At 31.6% G+C, this 18,612-nt stretch overlaps 2 protein-coding genes and 1 long non-coding RNA gene across 23 annotated transcripts in view; 1 reads left to right on the forward strand and 2 right to left on the reverse strand.

Annotated features, from left to right (window-relative positions):
- Positions 1–3,283: 3,283 nt before the first annotated feature.
- On the forward strand, positions 3,284–16,204 carry LOC124422303. 2 transcript variants are annotated; one of them, XM_046958587.1, is made up of 4 exons: positions 3,284–3,623; positions 12,407–12,657; positions 14,538–14,785; positions 14,972–16,204. In XM_046958587.1, exons 2-4 carry the CDS (start codon positions 12,409–12,411, stop codon positions 14,973–14,975), a joined length of 501 nt encoding a protein of 166 aa, XP_046814543.1. In that variant the 5' UTR covers positions 3,284–3,623; positions 12,407–12,408; the 3' UTR covers positions 14,976–16,204. The 2 variants fall into 2 exon arrangements, with proteins under 2 accessions (XP_046814543.1, XP_046814542.1); XM_046958586.1 differs by lacking the exon at positions 3,284–3,623 and adding an exon at positions 11,610–11,711.
- LOC124422304 lies at positions 9,526–11,479 on the reverse strand. The gene is made up of 3 exons (XR_006941825.1): positions 11,163–11,479; positions 10,547–11,067; positions 9,526–10,347 (listed from the first exon to the last, which is right to left on the reverse strand). It is a non-coding gene; the product is annotated as an uncharacterized LOC124422304 (long non-coding RNA).
- LOC124422302 (mucin-5AC-like) overlaps positions 15,363–18,612 on the reverse strand; it is a 244,176-nt gene continuing 240,926 nt past the window's right edge. For all 20 annotated transcript variants that reach the window (XM_046958577.1, XM_046958576.1, XM_046958575.1 and 17 more), the window contains one exon: positions 15,363–18,611. In XM_046958577.1, coding sequence (XP_046814533.1) covers positions 18,336–18,611 — 276 coding nt within the window. In that variant the 3' untranslated portion in view covers positions 15,363–18,335. The remainder of the gene's footprint in view (position 18,612) is intronic.

Raw genomic sequence — 18,612 nt, forward strand, 5'->3', positions numbered from 1 at the left:
ATATTTTCAAAGATTATTGCTATTTTAGGAAAAAATTATCGAGATAATAACGCGTACCTCGAAATTTTCGTTGACGACCAAACATGATGATATCCGTCTGATAAAGTGTTTATACCTGCTTGCTCGTTTTAATCATTTTTTCTTGGCTGATAAAATCGAAAATCGACACTGGCAATATATATCAAGATCGAAAACAATTGCGGGTGGAATTCGGTGAAAAAAAAAGAGAAAAGAAGATCTATCACAAATCTCGATTTTTTTTCTTGTCTCATCTTATTAAACACCCACATGTCACACGTACCATCGTAAGAAATGCAAACGTTGCAAAATATTTAGAATTCAATGTTTTCAACAAGTATTCGGCATCGCATTTCGCTGAATCTTCTTTCTTTCTTATAAACAGATATCGACAAGCTTGTTTTCGCTTTAATGTCTTATTTTCATTAGAAATAACGATTATTATCACTCAAAATCCTGACGTCTCTCTAAAGTGCGAATTAGACAATCACGTATTCGTGTTTAATACTTCCGAGGATAAGACGATATAAGTGTCAACAACAAAGAATTGCTTGGCGCTTGGCGTTTGGGGAGAAGAAAACTGTAGTTATTTTATCCTCCATGTGTTATCCAGATTGAAATCCATGTAAATTTCGATATTTACATTTCGTATCGATTATACAATTACGTCGAATATTTTTTACAAAAGAATATAGGGATACTAATTGATAATATCTATAGATTTTGAAAACTTGTTTAGTTTTGTGAAGCATACGTGAGTTTCTATACACGACTTCAATCTAATAAAGTCTTCGCGAACGTGTTAATATACACGTACATGTAATTACACGTATACAGGATACAAAGTGAGAGGCGCGCATTTGCATGTACCGTTTTACCTCCATTGCGGCCTTGAACGGTAATGCGCGAAAACGTCGTGGGAGATGACTTTTAGCACGATTCTCTCTTTTTATTTCTTCTTCTTCTTTCTTATCTTCTTCCTCTCAAAGTAATTTTCTCGAAAAAACAGATCTCTCTCTCTCTCTCTCTCTCTCTCTCTCTCTCTCTCTCTCTGTCTCTATTTCTCTCTCTCTTTTTCTCTTTTTCTCTCTATTTCTCTCTTTATTCATAGAAAAAGAAAGAAAAGAGAATCTGTTATGTATTTGTCGCAAAAAAAGACTTCCATTTTGATTCTTTGTTTTGTTCTTGTTTCTTGAAGCGAGCTCGTATCTCTTATTCTGAGCACGTTTGTAAGTGAGCTTCCTTTTTTGCATATAAGCCCGATATCGTCTTGAGAGTATCCCTGTCTCTTATCTTCTACAATATCGAACTCTGTTATTAACGTAACGTCAGATTTCGATGACTCAGAGAAAAATATGTACTTATGGATATATATTAAATATCGCGTACTTTATACAGAAGGTATTTTGTATGCAGAAACGTTAATTGTACCATTGGCCGAAAAACATTCTACGTACTATTAAACAAGATTGTTACTCTATCTTTCTTTCTTTCTCTTTTTGTTTTTCTTTTCTATGCACCCGCACACACGCACACTTACACATACGTATTCTTTCTGATTATATTTTTTTGAAACATCTAAGAGAAACTTCAACATATAAGGGCTTATTTGGAAACGTGTATGAGACTATTCATTATCCTTTGTACTAAGTCAATCTTCTTCATCGTGCGTTAATTTTGGTAATTCTATCGGTAATTTTGTTTTTTCGTACAAAGTTAACAAGCGCGAGGAAACTTCTTATTTTCCTCGACGATTTTTTCATTGACGTCTCAAATTAATAATAACAAGAATATCCGATGATGATGAGGATTTCAAAATTACTTCTTTGTAGACCATTATAGAAAATTGTTTTTTTTTTCTTTGACTAATCTACGTTGAAGTAGTAGTCAATAGTATTTTCTTATCATTTCTTAATTTTTATGGATTTGAGAAGAATGATTTTTAGAAAATTATTTGTGTGTACAAGCGATTAGTTGATCAGTTTTCATTGGTTCATTTAAAAATATTGTGATGATTTTCTTTTTCTTGGATTTTGATAAAATGCAACCTTCTCATGTGTTGTAAATAGCATTAATTATTTTTTTTTTAAATTGGAACTAACAATTAAGGAATTATATGCAACGGACTTTGCGTGTTATGTTATTTGCTATGACTTTGTCTATAATGGATTCATTTCGAAGAGTACGTATGGATGTGGTATCGATAATGATCGAGAATTAATTTGTATAATCGTTAAGAGAATTTTGTACAAGGTATAAAAACATTGTAATATTACTATATCTCACATGTAATCGTTTCAATGCATAGAAATATTAGTGATTGTACTATAATATGAAGAGAATATTAATGTTATATGGAATATAGTAAGAAAAATAATCTCTCTCGTGATAAACTGAAAACAGAAAACGTTTTCAGGTGCAACAAAAAAGACTTGTGCGATTCGTTATCACAACTGCGACTAATCAATACGTTTTGTTTAATTTTCGCAACAACGTAATCGAAATAAAACAACATTATGTCTTTTAATCTGCCAACTTCGTATATTCCTTATCATGATTGTCGTATTGCTGGTCTCTTGAAGGGGAATCAACTCCGTCACAATTTGAGACAGACAGATCAATAAAATTGGAATGGGATAAAATTTTCATGATTGACGAAATTTGCTACTTTTTTTTTATATTCCTATAGGTAATTATGAGAGAGTATGTGTAATCGTTGACGCAAATCATTATTAATGATATAAAACAATAATCATGGTTTATACCGTTATATGTACAATAATATTTTGTATTTGGATAATGAATGATGAATTTCTTAATTTATAAAACTTATATGATAAATAATGTTATATACTGTATATGAATATGTAATATAAATATAGTAATAGATATACGTATTTATGATAAATATATTCGTATTAAACGTTCTATTTTGTGCGTTAACAAACGATAAGAATGTTATCGTAGTTGGTTGATTACACTCGAGCAGAAAAAATAAAAGTGTAACTTGTATCTACGTACAAACGCAGTCTTTTAATTACAAAGAATGAATTTCCATGAACTCAAAAATATTATAGTTAATATTTTAGTATATAAGAATAATATTATAGTATATAAGAATTCGTTCATTGTACGACGATTCACAATGAGCGATAAAATTGCGACGAGGAGAGTAGATCGAATTTTAAAGTTAGGTGCAAAACGTCACGTTCGTGATGTTTTTATCGCTTCGATTTGGCTCGTACTTGACTCGAGCAGTAAGTGGGAAGCATAGGTCGGACAGTGAGCGCGAACAAGTACGGCTTCAGTTTGCGCCGAGTCCTCAACATGGGAGCTGTGCTCTTTTGATGCGTTCTTGCAATAGAAAGGAGCCTTTTCCTTTTTATTACTTACTAAGCGCGTCTTTATTCCGCGTTTTCATGTTTTCGGATTTCTCTTTATTATCAATGTACAGAAGAGGAACAAGAATCGATTAAGATAATAAAGTAGCAGATTCAGTGTTTTATAAAGAAATAATTAAACAGTGTATACAGTGTATAAAGTTATTTCTACAATTTCTTCTTTCATCATCATACTGCCACGACCAAACGTTATTTTCAGTCCAGGTAACCATGAACGACATTTTAGTTTTTTCTCCTTGTCTTTCCTTACTTTCCCATTTTCTCTCTCTCTCTTTCTCTCTCTCTCTCTCTCTCTTTCTCTCTCTCTCTTTCTTATATGTTTAATATACTTTTATTTGCATTCGGCCAACATTGCTATAGACATAATAAAATATTTACTTAATTTATCTCTTTTCTTTTTTACTTTGTTCTCTTTCTCTTTTCTCCTTTTACCTGATATGACCCTGACGACGATTCGGCTTAACCTTTACGCCAAATTTACGACGATTCTTTGATTCTTTTTTATTGCTATTTATTCTGACAAATGCGAAAAGGTGAAGAACTCGAGTGAAGTCAATTACAATGAGGTCGTCCTGTCGTCTTTAACTCTCGGTTAGGGGCCTCTTGCACGTATTTTAACGGAAATTTACTTCGTACCGCCTACTTTCGAAACAAGATACAGATCTATCGCTCGTCGATCACGAAATTTATCATATCCGAGCGTTCATTATATGCAATATTAAAAAATTATCAGGCTGACTTTGGATCACTTATCGTTACCTTATTTTTTCCTTATAAGGTAATTACAGAGAATTTAATGAAGTTATATTTTTAATATCTAATTCTTCTATAATTTTAGATTTGTTATAATTAAATTTTCCTTTTAATTGCAAAAACTTCTATTTTTTTTTTTAGAAAAATTAGAAAGGATATTCGATTTACAAGTAATACAAAATAAATAGAAAATTATATATTGAAGGTAATGTAAATTGTGAAAAATTAAAAGTTTCCTCGTAAGATATTTTTAAACTCGGCAAACTCACATGGTAAAAATTGAAAGTAATGATTAATCGAAAACTTAAACTTCGGATTTTCTCATACATTACATTTGAATCTATGTAAATTATGACCTTTTCGTGTATCGACACGTGCTGGGAAAATATTTCGCCTCTCTACACAACATAGTTATATACTCTTTTATTTTTTCTCTCCTTTGCCGATGTTTCCTGAACTTCGTCGATGTAAGAAAACGATAAATATGTACTTCAATTAATTGCTTTAGCAGAAAAGCGTTTGAAGGAAAAACAAACGATAGGAAAATCTTATTATTTTCTTCATACATTTTCTTGTCGATGATTTTGCTGTTCAATTTACAAGTCATCGCTAGGAATACCCATACAGATTACCGGTGCTGGACTTATGGTATTGACGTAACGGCATAACATATTTCTGTCGTTTATCTTCTTCGATCTGAATCATCGATGGTCTTTTTATGAGAAGCGTTATGCCTTTCTTTTAAATTCATTGATTATTTAATATTCGTTATACGAATCAGAAAAGTTTTACAGTTAACTTTCAAATGTATCCTCCTATAAGACAATTATGAGTGATCAACAATCGTGTTGATAAACACATATAGAAGTTATCATTTGTCACGTCGTTCCTACATTTAATTTATTCACGATTCGTATACATAAATTCAGACGTATATTAGATGTTTTGATGGTTATGCTATAAGATAAATAAATGAAGATAGTTCGTTAAAGTCCGCGGATATTTATTGATCACATTCTAACGATTATCATTTTATTACTGTAACAATCGTGAATTTTAATCATACTACAAAAATTTTCTAAATTAGAAATTATATTCTTCGGAAGATGTTTTTCTAGAAAGCATACGAGTCATGGACTAACTCTTTCGAAGAGTTAGTCCGTGAGTCACCAATTCATTAACAAGTCATTACTATTATTAAAATCAAAAAACGGAAAGTTGCCTACTTCCAATACCTATTAATAAGCATTACTAATAAGTAGTATACCTACTAATAAGCACTTTTCAACAGTTGGATTTTTACAAAAAAAGAAAGAGAAAGAGAAATAAGCTGCTCTTATTACAGTTAAATAATTTCGAAAAAGTAACTTACGTATATTTTCTGTCACAGTACCATGATAAAGAGACAATGCCGATTTTAAGAGTGAGTTTGGTAAATTTAACAGGATTATCCTATACTTAGTAACACCGACGTAAAAGGCTATTCACTATTTCGTAATTCTTGCGTGAACGAGGCATGCGATAGCGGTATCATGTCATGTAGGTCACTAGTGAGATAAATAACTTAACACTATAGGAATATTTCGTGAGAGTGAATTAAAAATGTGAAAAAGAGGTTCTATTGTTGTCATATTGTTTAGAGAGAAAAAAGACAGAAACAGAGAGAGAGAGAGAGAGAGAGAGAGAGAGAGAGAGAAGGGTAGAACATGGAAGAAACGAATATGTATAAAAAAAGGTGCTGCTTACGACTCATTCGTATTAATTACATAATATAATTATTGTATGTAATTGATACAAATAGTTTGCACGGGGATAGTTCGATTTTATCATTTTTCAATAGTTACTTGCTTATGTATTCACTCACTGAAAAAATAAAATAGGAAGAAAAAAATATAAAAATAAATAGAATAAAGTAAATGCATGATCACTTTCGCTTTTTTGTTCTTCTAAATACATCGCAATAATATGCTTGATAGAAACTTCAACGAAGTTACTTATTATCTGTTCTCGTGATAAAAGAGTCGATGAGATTACGTTTGCGGAAGTTTTAAGAACCTTGCGAATGGTAGATATTTTTCGATATACGATATTCAATCTGTACTCTAAACTTTTCTATAAATTTTTACTTTGATCATCATTAAGACACCGAACGTGTTTTGCAAGTTGTGAAATCGAGTAGGAAAAGCTGACGATTATTTTTATGTTTCCATGACGGCCATATCGTGTCAGGAATAGCGTATTTGATATATTACATTGTATTCTTCTCACTTTAACTTTGATCCTCCGAAGGTCGACACTGATAATGATGTATAAATTAAGGCGGTGTCCGACATGACGAGTTACTACTTTTAGACTTATCAAGATAACTATCCCCACTTTCGAAATCGCTTAGATCTTTTCGTTAACAAAGATAAATACTTAACAGTGTTCTCAATCTTTCTTCACATACTAGATTCTAATTAAAACACTGGTGGTCTTTAGATAAACGATTCCATTTGAACGTAAATTAAAATTATTCTCCTTTCTTCATTCATTGAGTTTGCGATAAATAAAATTCTATTTTATTTTTTATAGTAGAAGGAAATATGGTCTTTTCTTATATAGGGATATCTAAAAAAAGTAATCTGGTATTAGATCTTAAGAAGAATGTAATTAACGCAAATGGTAGCGTAAGTAATAGATAGATAATGCAACGTAATACATGAATCTTACAATGTCAGAGTTTTATCGTTGGCTGTACAGCAATATTATGCCAAGGGTTAAGAGGTTAATATGAAAACGATGTTGTTTTCTTTGAAACGTCGTGGTTTTCTTAAAGTTTCGTTACGGTTTGACTATGAGCACAGATCTAAACTTTTAAATCTATGGTAGAATTGAAAGAAAAATTAGAAAATTTTATCGTGTCGATAAAATCTTATCGATGAATTATAAAATCGATCAAAAAATCGAAACTTGGAAACAGAAAAAAAAAGAAAGAGAAATAAACGAGCGTTGTTCGCTCTTTTACACACACAACTATAACTACATGTATTCATAACTTAGAATGCGATAATCCTTCATGATATCAATAGCATACATCTTTAACAATTTCAACGATCATTAGATATTTACACGTTTCTCTCTTTTTTTTTCTTTTTCAAGGAAAAAAGAGTTAGATCGATAAACTTGAAAGTATACGAATGGAACATTGTGCACGTTGCTTTATGTTATTAGCGTGCACGCCGAATTCATTGCATGGCAATGTAGTGCAATTATCTTCGCACGCACAGTGGATTTGTTTAAGCATATGATATTCTGAGATTTCAATGTATCGCTTTACGTCTTATATTATTCTCTCTATTTCTTTTGTCTGTTATGCAAAATAAGGAATGAAAAGTATATTATAAAAGAGATATGTGTAAAATAAAATAAGAACTATGTAGAAATTATTTTTGATGATTATGTGATTTAATTCAATATGTTTAAAAAATTCACGATTTATCTTTTGAGTTCGCCATATGTTTTTTAAATGAAATGATCGAAGTTACAGCTCTTCTTCGCATATAAAGTTTCTAAGGTTCTTTGCTTTTCTTACATCGCTGGCAGCTGCTCTTTGACGTTAAGGTGCGAAAGGAGGTGAAGGTTGGCAGTGTGTCACGCGTACAGTAACCGTGTAACACTTGCACTGTTGTCGTTCATGCAATGAGTATGAGAGTTCTCGTTTGAAAAATACTACCAGGGAAATCGACGAACGATTCGACGTATAAAAGACACGCACGTCTATATTATAAATATAGTGATAATACCCGGCATAGAGTCATGTGACTATCGTCGGTCGCTCAATAAAATATAAAACAAAGAAGGTAAAGGAAAAGGAAGAAAGAAAGAAACAAAAATAGCATAAGTATGACACGATCGAATCTTTGTAGGTACTACAGTGGTCGAATATTAACTATAACTCTACTGTTGTAAGCTATAAAGCGTAAGCATTTTTCAGTTTTCCTTACACGTCAATGTCTAACGAGTATATAACACGATCAGCAATTTAACATAATCGGATGCTTAATTTAAAATTAAAAGAGTGTTACAGTAAATAGAAAATTGATTGATTTTTCGAGAAAATCATTATCAAATCATTTACTAATCTAATTTGTAATTAGGAGTTTCCAAGTAAGTTGATCGATCTCCTTTCTCATTTGTCGTTTAGTATTTATAAACGTCTAATTATTATATCTCAAGAGAGATGAAGAGACGTAGATACACGGATAATATGAAATAACGTTGTTCGATTTATGAAAATTAATCGTACCATCAGATCATACCATTTTGAAAATTACTTTTCTATTTCCGTAAAAGCTATTTGCGTACGAGTCTAAGCGCTCTCGCTTCTCACGATGTCACGTTTCTATCGTTCGACACGTGAGTCGTAATGTGAACGAACGGATCTTCTTAAGAATATGAAACATCGAGTGGAACGTCTCGTAAGTTTTTTAATTGAAACTAATTGAATATCTTGAGCGAAGTATGAGTATATTTTTGTTCTTTTTTCTTTGATTTCATGAAAGAAATACTCATTACATCTAATTTCGACAAGCTGTTATAAATATACATTGTTATTAAGCGATAAATTTTTTTTATCAACATATTAATCAGGAAAATATGTCGATCAATAATTTGACGATTATATAACAATGATAAGGGGAATTTGCGTTTATTTTAGCTTTTTACAAATATAAATGGAAATATGTGGTTTTTGTACGATGTGTTCGTTAAACTGTTTGTTTTCTAATAATACCAATTCACTAAATTACACTGGAAATTTCGTACATATTCCTTATATCATTTTAACTATCCCTGTAAATATTAAAGCAAATTAATATTTTATTTTACCCAAAGTACTTTGAAACGCTTGCTGTTAGGTTCCAACGAATGCTTATTGCTGCGAAATTTGAAACATAAACATTCGTGGTAACCCAAGGCTTGAGCGAGTTCCGAGTTAAGTTGTAACACTCTCCCTCGAACCATCAACTGGACCAGTACACAGAATCCGTCGTCATACGAGTTCATAAGAAAATTTATTCCTGTTGGGACTAACGATTTTGAAATTATTATTAAATACAAAATATGGACATATATGTGATAAACAAGGCTATAAATGATCTTTTTTTAACCATTATTGATTATTTTAAGATTTAAGAATCTTACAACGTATATATTATTGTCAAAGTTAGTCAAAATGTAGTAGAACTGTAAAATTTAATTTTATTTAATTTATAATAATTTATAATATATAATTTATAATCAAATTTAATTTAATTTAATCTTCAATTATTTACTATATATTCATATTATACTCCTGAATAAATACTTTCTATTGTTTTATCATTTATAAACAATTTAATTATTACTTATATATTTCCCATTTTAGTTATCTTAGTGAACAATTTCTAAATGATCATGATATTTAAGGTAATTCGCTAACATACGTAGCATATTTAGGATGTTGTATGAGCAAATCGGATTATTTTACTGATAAAGCGTTACAGCTATATATGTCGAGGTGGTGACCATTAGTTTACATTAACGTCATGAATGCGTGAGCTATTTCTATAACGGTATAGAATGGTATAGAAGCGTAGAAAATAACCGGACTTCGAAGATTTCTTATATGATCATAAGGTTCAACATGAATAGAAGAATCCTGCTTTTTTGAAATAATAACAAACAAAATACTAATGAAATTTTTTATGAATAATCATAAAAAAGTTACATAAGTGTCCAAATAAGTATTAGTGCAAATCGAAAGTCGAAACATCTAAAATCAAAAATAAGAATACAAATGTTACGACGTGACAATTTCTAATTTTTTCTCTGTTCGATGCTTTAATATATACGAGGAAATTTTATTTATACCTTACGCATGTAAGTACGTATATGATCCAGGAAACTGCAGTTTTCTTAAAGTATATTACTTTACAATTTTTTTACGCAAACCATATTGACATAGCATCTCGGAAGAATCTAATCAAACTAAGATATCTGAGAAAAGAATTTTGAAATAAATAACAAGAAACGAAGTGGTAAAAGTGCAAACTGCTATAGCCCTGCCAACCATTCGAATGTAAAGCAACTTCCTTCTTTTTTCAAGTCATGCCATTATTTACAATTTAAACGAGTCATCAAATATACCAGTTATCTGTAAATTAAAGAAATTGTAAATTGTATTTTAATAGCGAATAAATGCTGAATAAACAAAAAGAAATGCAATTTAAAGATTCTCAATATTATCAATTATCTCTTGATATCATATTGAAGATCTCTAATGATGACGTTCGGTAGAGAACAAGAATTAAATTGACGAGAAAATATAATCTTTCGTTTATTCACTCGAATACCTGCGTTAGTCAATTAACTATTCCGTTCATACCAAGGAGGATCATTGACCGGTTTGAGCTACCTCGATTGAAATAACGGATCAAAGAGATGAGAGAAATAATGTCCATCTGAGACGACTCGCTTTACCACTAACGATAAGAGCACGTTTTCACTGATACACACGGATATCAGTAATATCTCGAGCGCGGAACTTGCTCGACACTCATGGAACTCTTACGTAATAAACTACGACGACCTTTTGTCAATGATTAAAGTCTTTCCGTGATTTCGTTAGATTGATATTTTTTTGAAATTTTATAAAAGAATGTAAAAGGAAACAAATCATAATATTCAAGTCAATTTATTATCAAATACATCGACTAACTCATTAGGAATATTTGAATACGTTAAATAAAACAATTGGAAGAGTATTCGCACATGCATACGTACGCATTGATTAAATAAAAAGCCTGATATCATATCTACTCGTTTTCACCTTGAACACTATTTGCCATGAAATGTGCATGCTCTTAGAAAAGATCTATCGAATATTAAAAAGAAAAAATAACGATAAAGCGTAAATAAGACGTATGGCTTTTTGCAATTATTAATTGAAAAAATATGTTTTCCATTTACCAAGCTGGAGCGTTTGAGGATTAGTTACGTGACACGTGTTGAATCTCGTATCTCGTTGAAATGGCATACATGTCATCAGTCTCGCGCGTTCTCTGTCTTTTCGTTTTCTGCAATCGCAAAAATACTAATTGATTTTCTTCAAGTATTATATGCTCGACTCTCCTCTTTCGCGTTGCGATTTCGAAAGCAACTGCATTATTTTTGCTCTCGCTATCATTTCGCCAGTCATTCTGCAAACGTGTAAGAAGAATAGTTTTATGACAGATGAACACGTGCCGACTTGGGGATTTTACTCGTTCAAACTCGTTCTCGTGGAACTTGATAAAGATTTGAAAATACGCCTTATCTTTATGATTTCTGTACCGTGTGAGAGAATCGCGACTCTACCTTATTCGTAAAATAGCGTAATGCTTATTTTGTTTCAATTATATTATCTTATATATACACACATGGTTGCGCGTGCGTCACTTCACTTCGCGATCCGTAAAGAACCGAGCAATACAGTGATCTAGTGGTTTTGGATATACTGAGTCATGGATATCATTAATGGTATGATTTGTTTCTATTTATATGAGTAATATGGATCTTCGTATATATTCGTTAAACATTCGTGAATTTTTTTTATATAATAGCATATTAAAAGATTCTTGGGTATTTACATTTAATTTAGAACTTTTATAAAAAGCATTTACTAACACAAATAATAATTCCATCTATCATAAACCTGTCAGTGTATGAGTCTAATTTTTCATCGTGAAATATGCACGATTACCAGTAGTGAAAATTTGATTACTTATCAAACCGAAGGCTGATAAAATAGGAAACGATTAATATCGATTGTGACTTTAATAACGACAAGACGACCTGCATTGACTCTACATTGAACGGCATATTAGTTCGTGTTCAGCCTACTTTGTATTAATCGACAACTATATATAGACTTTCATACCATAAAAGCATTGCGTGCCCTTCATATACTACGTATTATTCAAGTTCTATCTGCCATTGTATTATGTCGCTTGAATTATTTCATATGTCTATCAAGTTGTACGAGTCATCGTTAATAATAGGTTTATCATTTTATTGCAAATTATACGCTATAAAAGTTATATATATATATATATATATATATATATATAAACTAATAATAATAGTAATCATTCTCTTATCGAACTTTTTAATTTCAAGCTTCTATTATTAAGAAGACAACATAATTAACTAAATATCTTTTTTTTCTGTTTTAGTGATGTCTTTGGAGGATTCACGACGTTCTCAACGACCGTACAGATACGGTATGGTCCTTTTATGCGTCGGAGCTCTGATCAATTGGCTAGGACTCGCGGAAAATTATGTTGAACCAGTTCGATATGTTGGAGTCGCTTGCATAGTAGCAGGGGCACTTTTGATTTGTGCAGCGATGTGTTGCTGGTTACATGCGCCGCCAACTCGGACTACTACGCACGCGCAACACGCGAATCATCCGATTACGGCCCAGGTAATTTATTATTATTATGTGCGCAAAACTAACGATTTAATACTCGTTCTACTATTAAGATAAATAATTTGTGTAATCCATTTCGTGTCTCCTGAATGTCGCGAATATCAGTTAGTATTTGAGAAGAAGAATAATGTTCTATTATAGCTTCTTTCGATAATCAGTAAAAGATATCGATCTACGTAGAAATGGACGTTATATATTTCCTCTTGAGTCAGATTTTAACGATAGAAAATTTATTCTCGTGGAATGGTAGGTAAGTGATAGATAAGACGAGTAGCAACTCGTCTAGTTAAAATGAGTCATCGATGGTATTTCATGTTGTATCGTCTTGTTCGACATGCTCGAACGCTTTTGAAGATTGAAAAATCTTAAGATCAATTCAGGTCATTCTCTCATTATTGAGACGCAAGGAGCAAATTATTCTAAGAAGTTAAGAGAAATAATTTGTGTAGATTATCGTAAGAAATTAAAAGAAATAAATTTGCTACTTTGTATTTATTTCTGCTTGCTGCAAGTAGAAATTCAAGAACTACTTTTAAAATCATTTTTCGATTCTTTCCGATGCTTGTATGTTTATGTAAAAAAACTTTTCACGATAAGAAAAGAAACATTAATTCGAATCTTAAACGATATATAATCTTTCACTGCGATGACAAGACTCAAAGTTATCAGTCGGCTGATTTTATCTAACTCCTTTTTTTACAAGTAATTGGGAAAATCCTATCTTTGGTTCTTTATAAATACAACTCTGTTGATTTTTGTTTAACGATAGTCTTCGTCATTTATAATATCCTATCTCGTAATCCAAGGTAAAATAGAAAAAAAGTAGAAGGAAAAATTACACGACTTTTTTATTGAATATAATCTAAAAGACAAAAGTTTCACGTAAAGTGCAACTCATTTCAGGTTTTTCCCTTTCTAAACGTTCTACGATTTCTATTTTACGTTCATCGCGAACTCTTAATACAAGAGAAGGAAAAAACAGGAAGAATCTAACTATGAGATAGTCGACGTAGACAACGAAAGGAGGTCGTCTACTAGAACCGTCGTTAGGAACGGTTACTACTTTAGGGATATTCACCCGGAAGTATATATCTATAAAGCGATATTTTTATCGTTCGTCGTTCTTATAGATATGCTTGTCTACCTTTCTGTTCCCTGTGCAATAAAACTGATATAAATTTTATTTGCGGATGATAAACAAAAGAAGAAAGATTATATACAATACCTTTTTTTGTACATTCTAGCGATTCATATTCTAACTCATTATTTGGAGAGAAAAAAACGAAAGATTTGGAAAAGTGAAAAATTTGTAATCATAGTTGGCGCATCGCGAGATTTAAGTCGTTCACCCTGTATTTCCACTTAAAAGCGATTATGCAATTTTCTCCGAAGCTTTCATTATAGCTGCAAATAACCGGTCTATTCTGGTCGTTTGTGTCTCATGCGTCACCCTATACATATCTTGTCCGCCCTTTCGCGGCTTATATTCAGGCGGCTATAAAGTTTATAAAGAATACTTAACTCAGGTACGTAGATAGATATCTATAGACGACCTACGGACAAATATAAAGCGGCGGATACTTCCGGGTGAATATCCTTACGCTATTGAGTAAGAGAAAATCGTCAAGTATCATTGGTAGTTATATGTCGTGCACTGAATCATACTAGCTGTTTTTTTTTTTTTTTTTGAATTCAATAGTCGAACGTTCTTAGTCTTGAAAATTCTATCTATAAAAAATTTATATTATCTTCTTATATACACGTGATTGCGTTTAAATAGAAAAAAACGAGAGAAAGAAAAAAGTTCAATAAATTCTGTTAGATCAGAGATTTGTTTTATTGATGGTATTGATGGAATTTATTCGTTTTTACAGATTGACGATCCGATCCACGTGATCTCGATCGACGAACCATCCAGTGGTGCGAGACAAAAGCCACCGGACTACGAGGCTGTAACCGATGCGCCACCTAGTTATGATGATGCAATCAAATTGAATCCTGGTCATTTAATTAGGCTAAGCACGAGTAGTACGACAGCCTTATCAACAGAAAATACGATACCGGGAACCGTTGAACTGGTTCCCGGTGAAACAGTGCGAACACCGCCACCACCATACGCGAGGTAATTTTTTTTAAATATCACTTTTGTTGTAAGTTGAAACTGAAATTAGGACTCATTTATCAAAGATCTTTTACTAAATATAAAATTGAGACATTTGTAATTGTTGCATTCGTCGATTCGTTTCTCAGGTTTGGTCTACAAGTATGTTTTTTATCTTGTATCATCAACATTGTTTGTTTATTACAGGTGAAAGGTTTGGGGCAATCTATGGTGATTACGAAAAACAAGGTCTGCGGCACGCTGCAGCTTAGAAAAAGAGACTACCAAGAAGAAGTACAACAAGAGTCTTTTAAAATTCTTCATTATGTGAATGAAGAAGACACGTTGTACGTAAGTGTCAATTTCTGCGAAAACTACCACGAAAGTGATCTTTCGAAAGAGATCAGCGATTCGCATGAAAATAAATTAAAATTATGATCCTGTCGAGAAGAGACAAAATGAGATAATGGAAACAAAATGCAGAGTTTGATCTTTGCGGACTGATGTACCTACAAATGTATGACTTACTCTTGATGCGTCGTCGATCATGCGATCTGTCACTATGAATGTGAGAGAACCCAAATTCGAATTTTTTTTCTTTTCTTTTAAAGAGTGATTTAAATAAACAATGGAGATTATACGACTGGAGAAATTCTAACTATTTGTTCACAATACAACTGCCAATTTGTGATAATTATGAATTACGCCTGAATATCTACGAATGATTCTATGAAATTAGTATGTCGGAATTTGTTTCTAGTTATATCGTTGTATATAGTTAAGTATTAATATATATATATATATATATATATATATATATATATATATATATATATATATATATATTATCATAAATGTGCAATGTACATTGCAGGAAATGAAACGTCATGGTCGTCTCTCTTAACTCGAAATTTATGCATATGTGTGTGAGACCAGTAATTATAAATTATTTCATTTCGTTCGAAGATCCATGTTGCTTTGTTCCTAAGAATGAAGAACGTTGATTAACGATGCTGCTTATATTCATTATTTTAATTGAAAAGAATTAATAGACTGCAGCGCGAATAATTTTATAAACTTTTTGATACTGATCACATTCACAACACACTCGGTTTTATATACTTTCAAATATTGTATATTTGTCTATGGTAGTGAAACTTAAAATTTGACTTTTTAGTTTTGCGTTAAGAAGACGATTCATAAATCTAGTAATAATGTTCCTATTCGTTTGAATGATGAAACGTTTTTTAAGATCTTTTATGCGATTTTAGATTTTTTTGATCCCATTATTGGAAGCAGATAAGTAAAAATTATTCGCACGCTTATTATTTGTGACAGTTGTAAAAACATCACGTGTGTTGAGTATCACTTCATCATCTCTGTAAGATAAAGCCTTTTTTTATAACGGAAATATAAATAAAAAGAGTAAACTTTTATATATATGGTTGTTGGTATTTCGATTACCCTTATTTGCATCGCATCCTGATTTATATTAATTGTTACCATCAAGAACATTTTGGTATTTAATAATAGAAAGTACAATCAACCTATATTCATGTAGTTTATAACGAATAAGTATCGCTCGCTATTTCCAAAATAGAATCGTGAATGCATACGCAGATAATTCATCGATAAATACCCTTTATTCAATCGGAGTAACATTTATACTTACTTAAAGCATGTTATTGAATTAATATATCAGTAGAACTTCATCAACGGCAACAATAGTAATCGTAATAATGAAGAGAACGTAACGACAGTAATAATGAGATGATAATCTTAATGACAATGACAAAGAGTTAATAATAATAATAATTATTATAGATACAATCATAAAATCGTTATATTCTGACAACGCAAAGACGAGAGGTAACAGTAGGTAACATTTTTCATAGGAGGATTTTTTTCTAATTATTTATTTTTATGCTTTTCCATTTCTTTTTACGGTGAGCTAAAAGCAGGTCGACTATGATGATAAAATTATAATATTAACGATAACGAAAAACCAACAAATTTTTGCTCACATATCTATTTTCATTTATTCTTATCCTCTTTTTAAATATCCTTTAGTTTAAATATATTCTTCCGATGTCTATTCGTATCTTCGATATACTATCGACAAATAGTTAAGAATTCGAACTTTGAAACTTTTTATGTTTGTAGCTGATGTCAAAGGAGGGATCGAAGATTTTGTCACCTACCGTTGCTCGTGAATTCTCAATATTTACAGATGCTCTTTGCGTTTTTAGCAATAAAACGAACATGAATGTATAATAACAAAGAAGAACGTGAACAAATTAACTGAACATTAACAATCTATGCCAATATATATGTATATCACCGCGATGGTACACAGTTGATTTTTATGGAGAAAATTCGAATGCGATGCATCCTAAAATTATTGCACGTATGAACGATCTAGTTGGATCAAATCACATTTTAATCTAATGCAATCGATGGCCAATCGGCGTTTTTAGAACCTTGTGTATTTTTGAATCGCTCATATATTTTATAAATTCGATAATACACCTTGTTTAAGATTGACATCCGTCTAATCACGTTGGCTACGTATGGACCATAACAGATCTCGCATTTTTCTCAACTTGTCGTTGTTCGTATCTTTCTCGCTTTAGCGATTCTTGAAGAACGTCCTTATAATAACCGTATTACTCTGTAATTATGTACAGCATATGGACATGAATTTTCTCTTTTGCAATTCCTCCTCTCGTAAAGTCGTAGACATTATAAATGTATTTTTTGGTATATTCGTAGTGATATACTATCGACAGTAGCAAGAGTAGTAGTTGCAATAATGACGATTGGAGTAGCACTAGAAATGTTTTTGGTGGTAATAACGATGACTATAATATTAATAATATTAATTAGCAATAAGTTAGTCGCCAATAATAATCATTTATAAGTAGTCTTTGACTTATCTGAAGCAGCGTTAGCGGCATCTTGTATATATTGGCTCCTGTGATAATTTTAATGCTAATTAATTATGTAATAACAGTTATACAATAGTAATATTAATGAGATCTGATATACATCTAAGCTAGTCCCTTTTTTACATGCCTTAAAGAGGTAACCACAACATATTGAATAATATAAATGTTTTTTCTTTCGTGTATTTACAAAGTGCTAAAGTAATTATCATCGATGATTTTAAGAATTACGCGACACTAATTTTCGTATGTACAAAAGATATCGCTGTATGCGAAATTAGACATCCTTAGTCTTTATAATCAATTTGTTTTGACACCTGACATGTTTCATTGAATACGATCGAGATGTTTAATGAAATTGTTTATTATTTTTTCAAATATTCTCGAACGATTTTGAACGAATTTGTTTACCTGACTCGAATCATTATGTGTAAGAGAAAGAATTTTTTAATCCTTTAATTAATTTTAAGATAATTCCCAGGTTGGTCGATAATGCGAAGTTCCTCTTTATAGTGTACACGAATTTTACCTATAGATGGGTAAAATTGATTGAGCATTATCGTTAATCACTTTATCAAAGACGTTCGAGTGACACTGTACTCGATCGTTGAACTTTAGGGATGGTCTCAGATGGGTGTCGGCAGGACCGTGAAATCTTGTAGAGCAGTTTTCACTGTTTCGTAGATCGGTCGATTGGTTTCGTCGGCACAATAGCCGTCGGCGGTGCACAGAGTTTGCAGTTTTGTCAAATAACTATCAAAATTCTCATGGCCCATTTTCTCTTGCGGTCCACCTGGGGCGTTGGGTATTCGTACGTGTTCCAGCAACGTTATCATGTTATCGCGTAACGACTGATAGTACTCCGTCAGGTTATTGTTTCGTGTAGCTATCGCCGTTGTTTCC

This window comes from Vespa crabro, chromosome 2 (assembly GCF_910589235.1).
Source record: "Vespa crabro chromosome 2, iyVesCrab1.2, whole genome shotgun sequence".
NCBI lineage: Eukaryota > Metazoa > Arthropoda > Insecta > Hymenoptera > Vespidae > Vespa > Vespa crabro.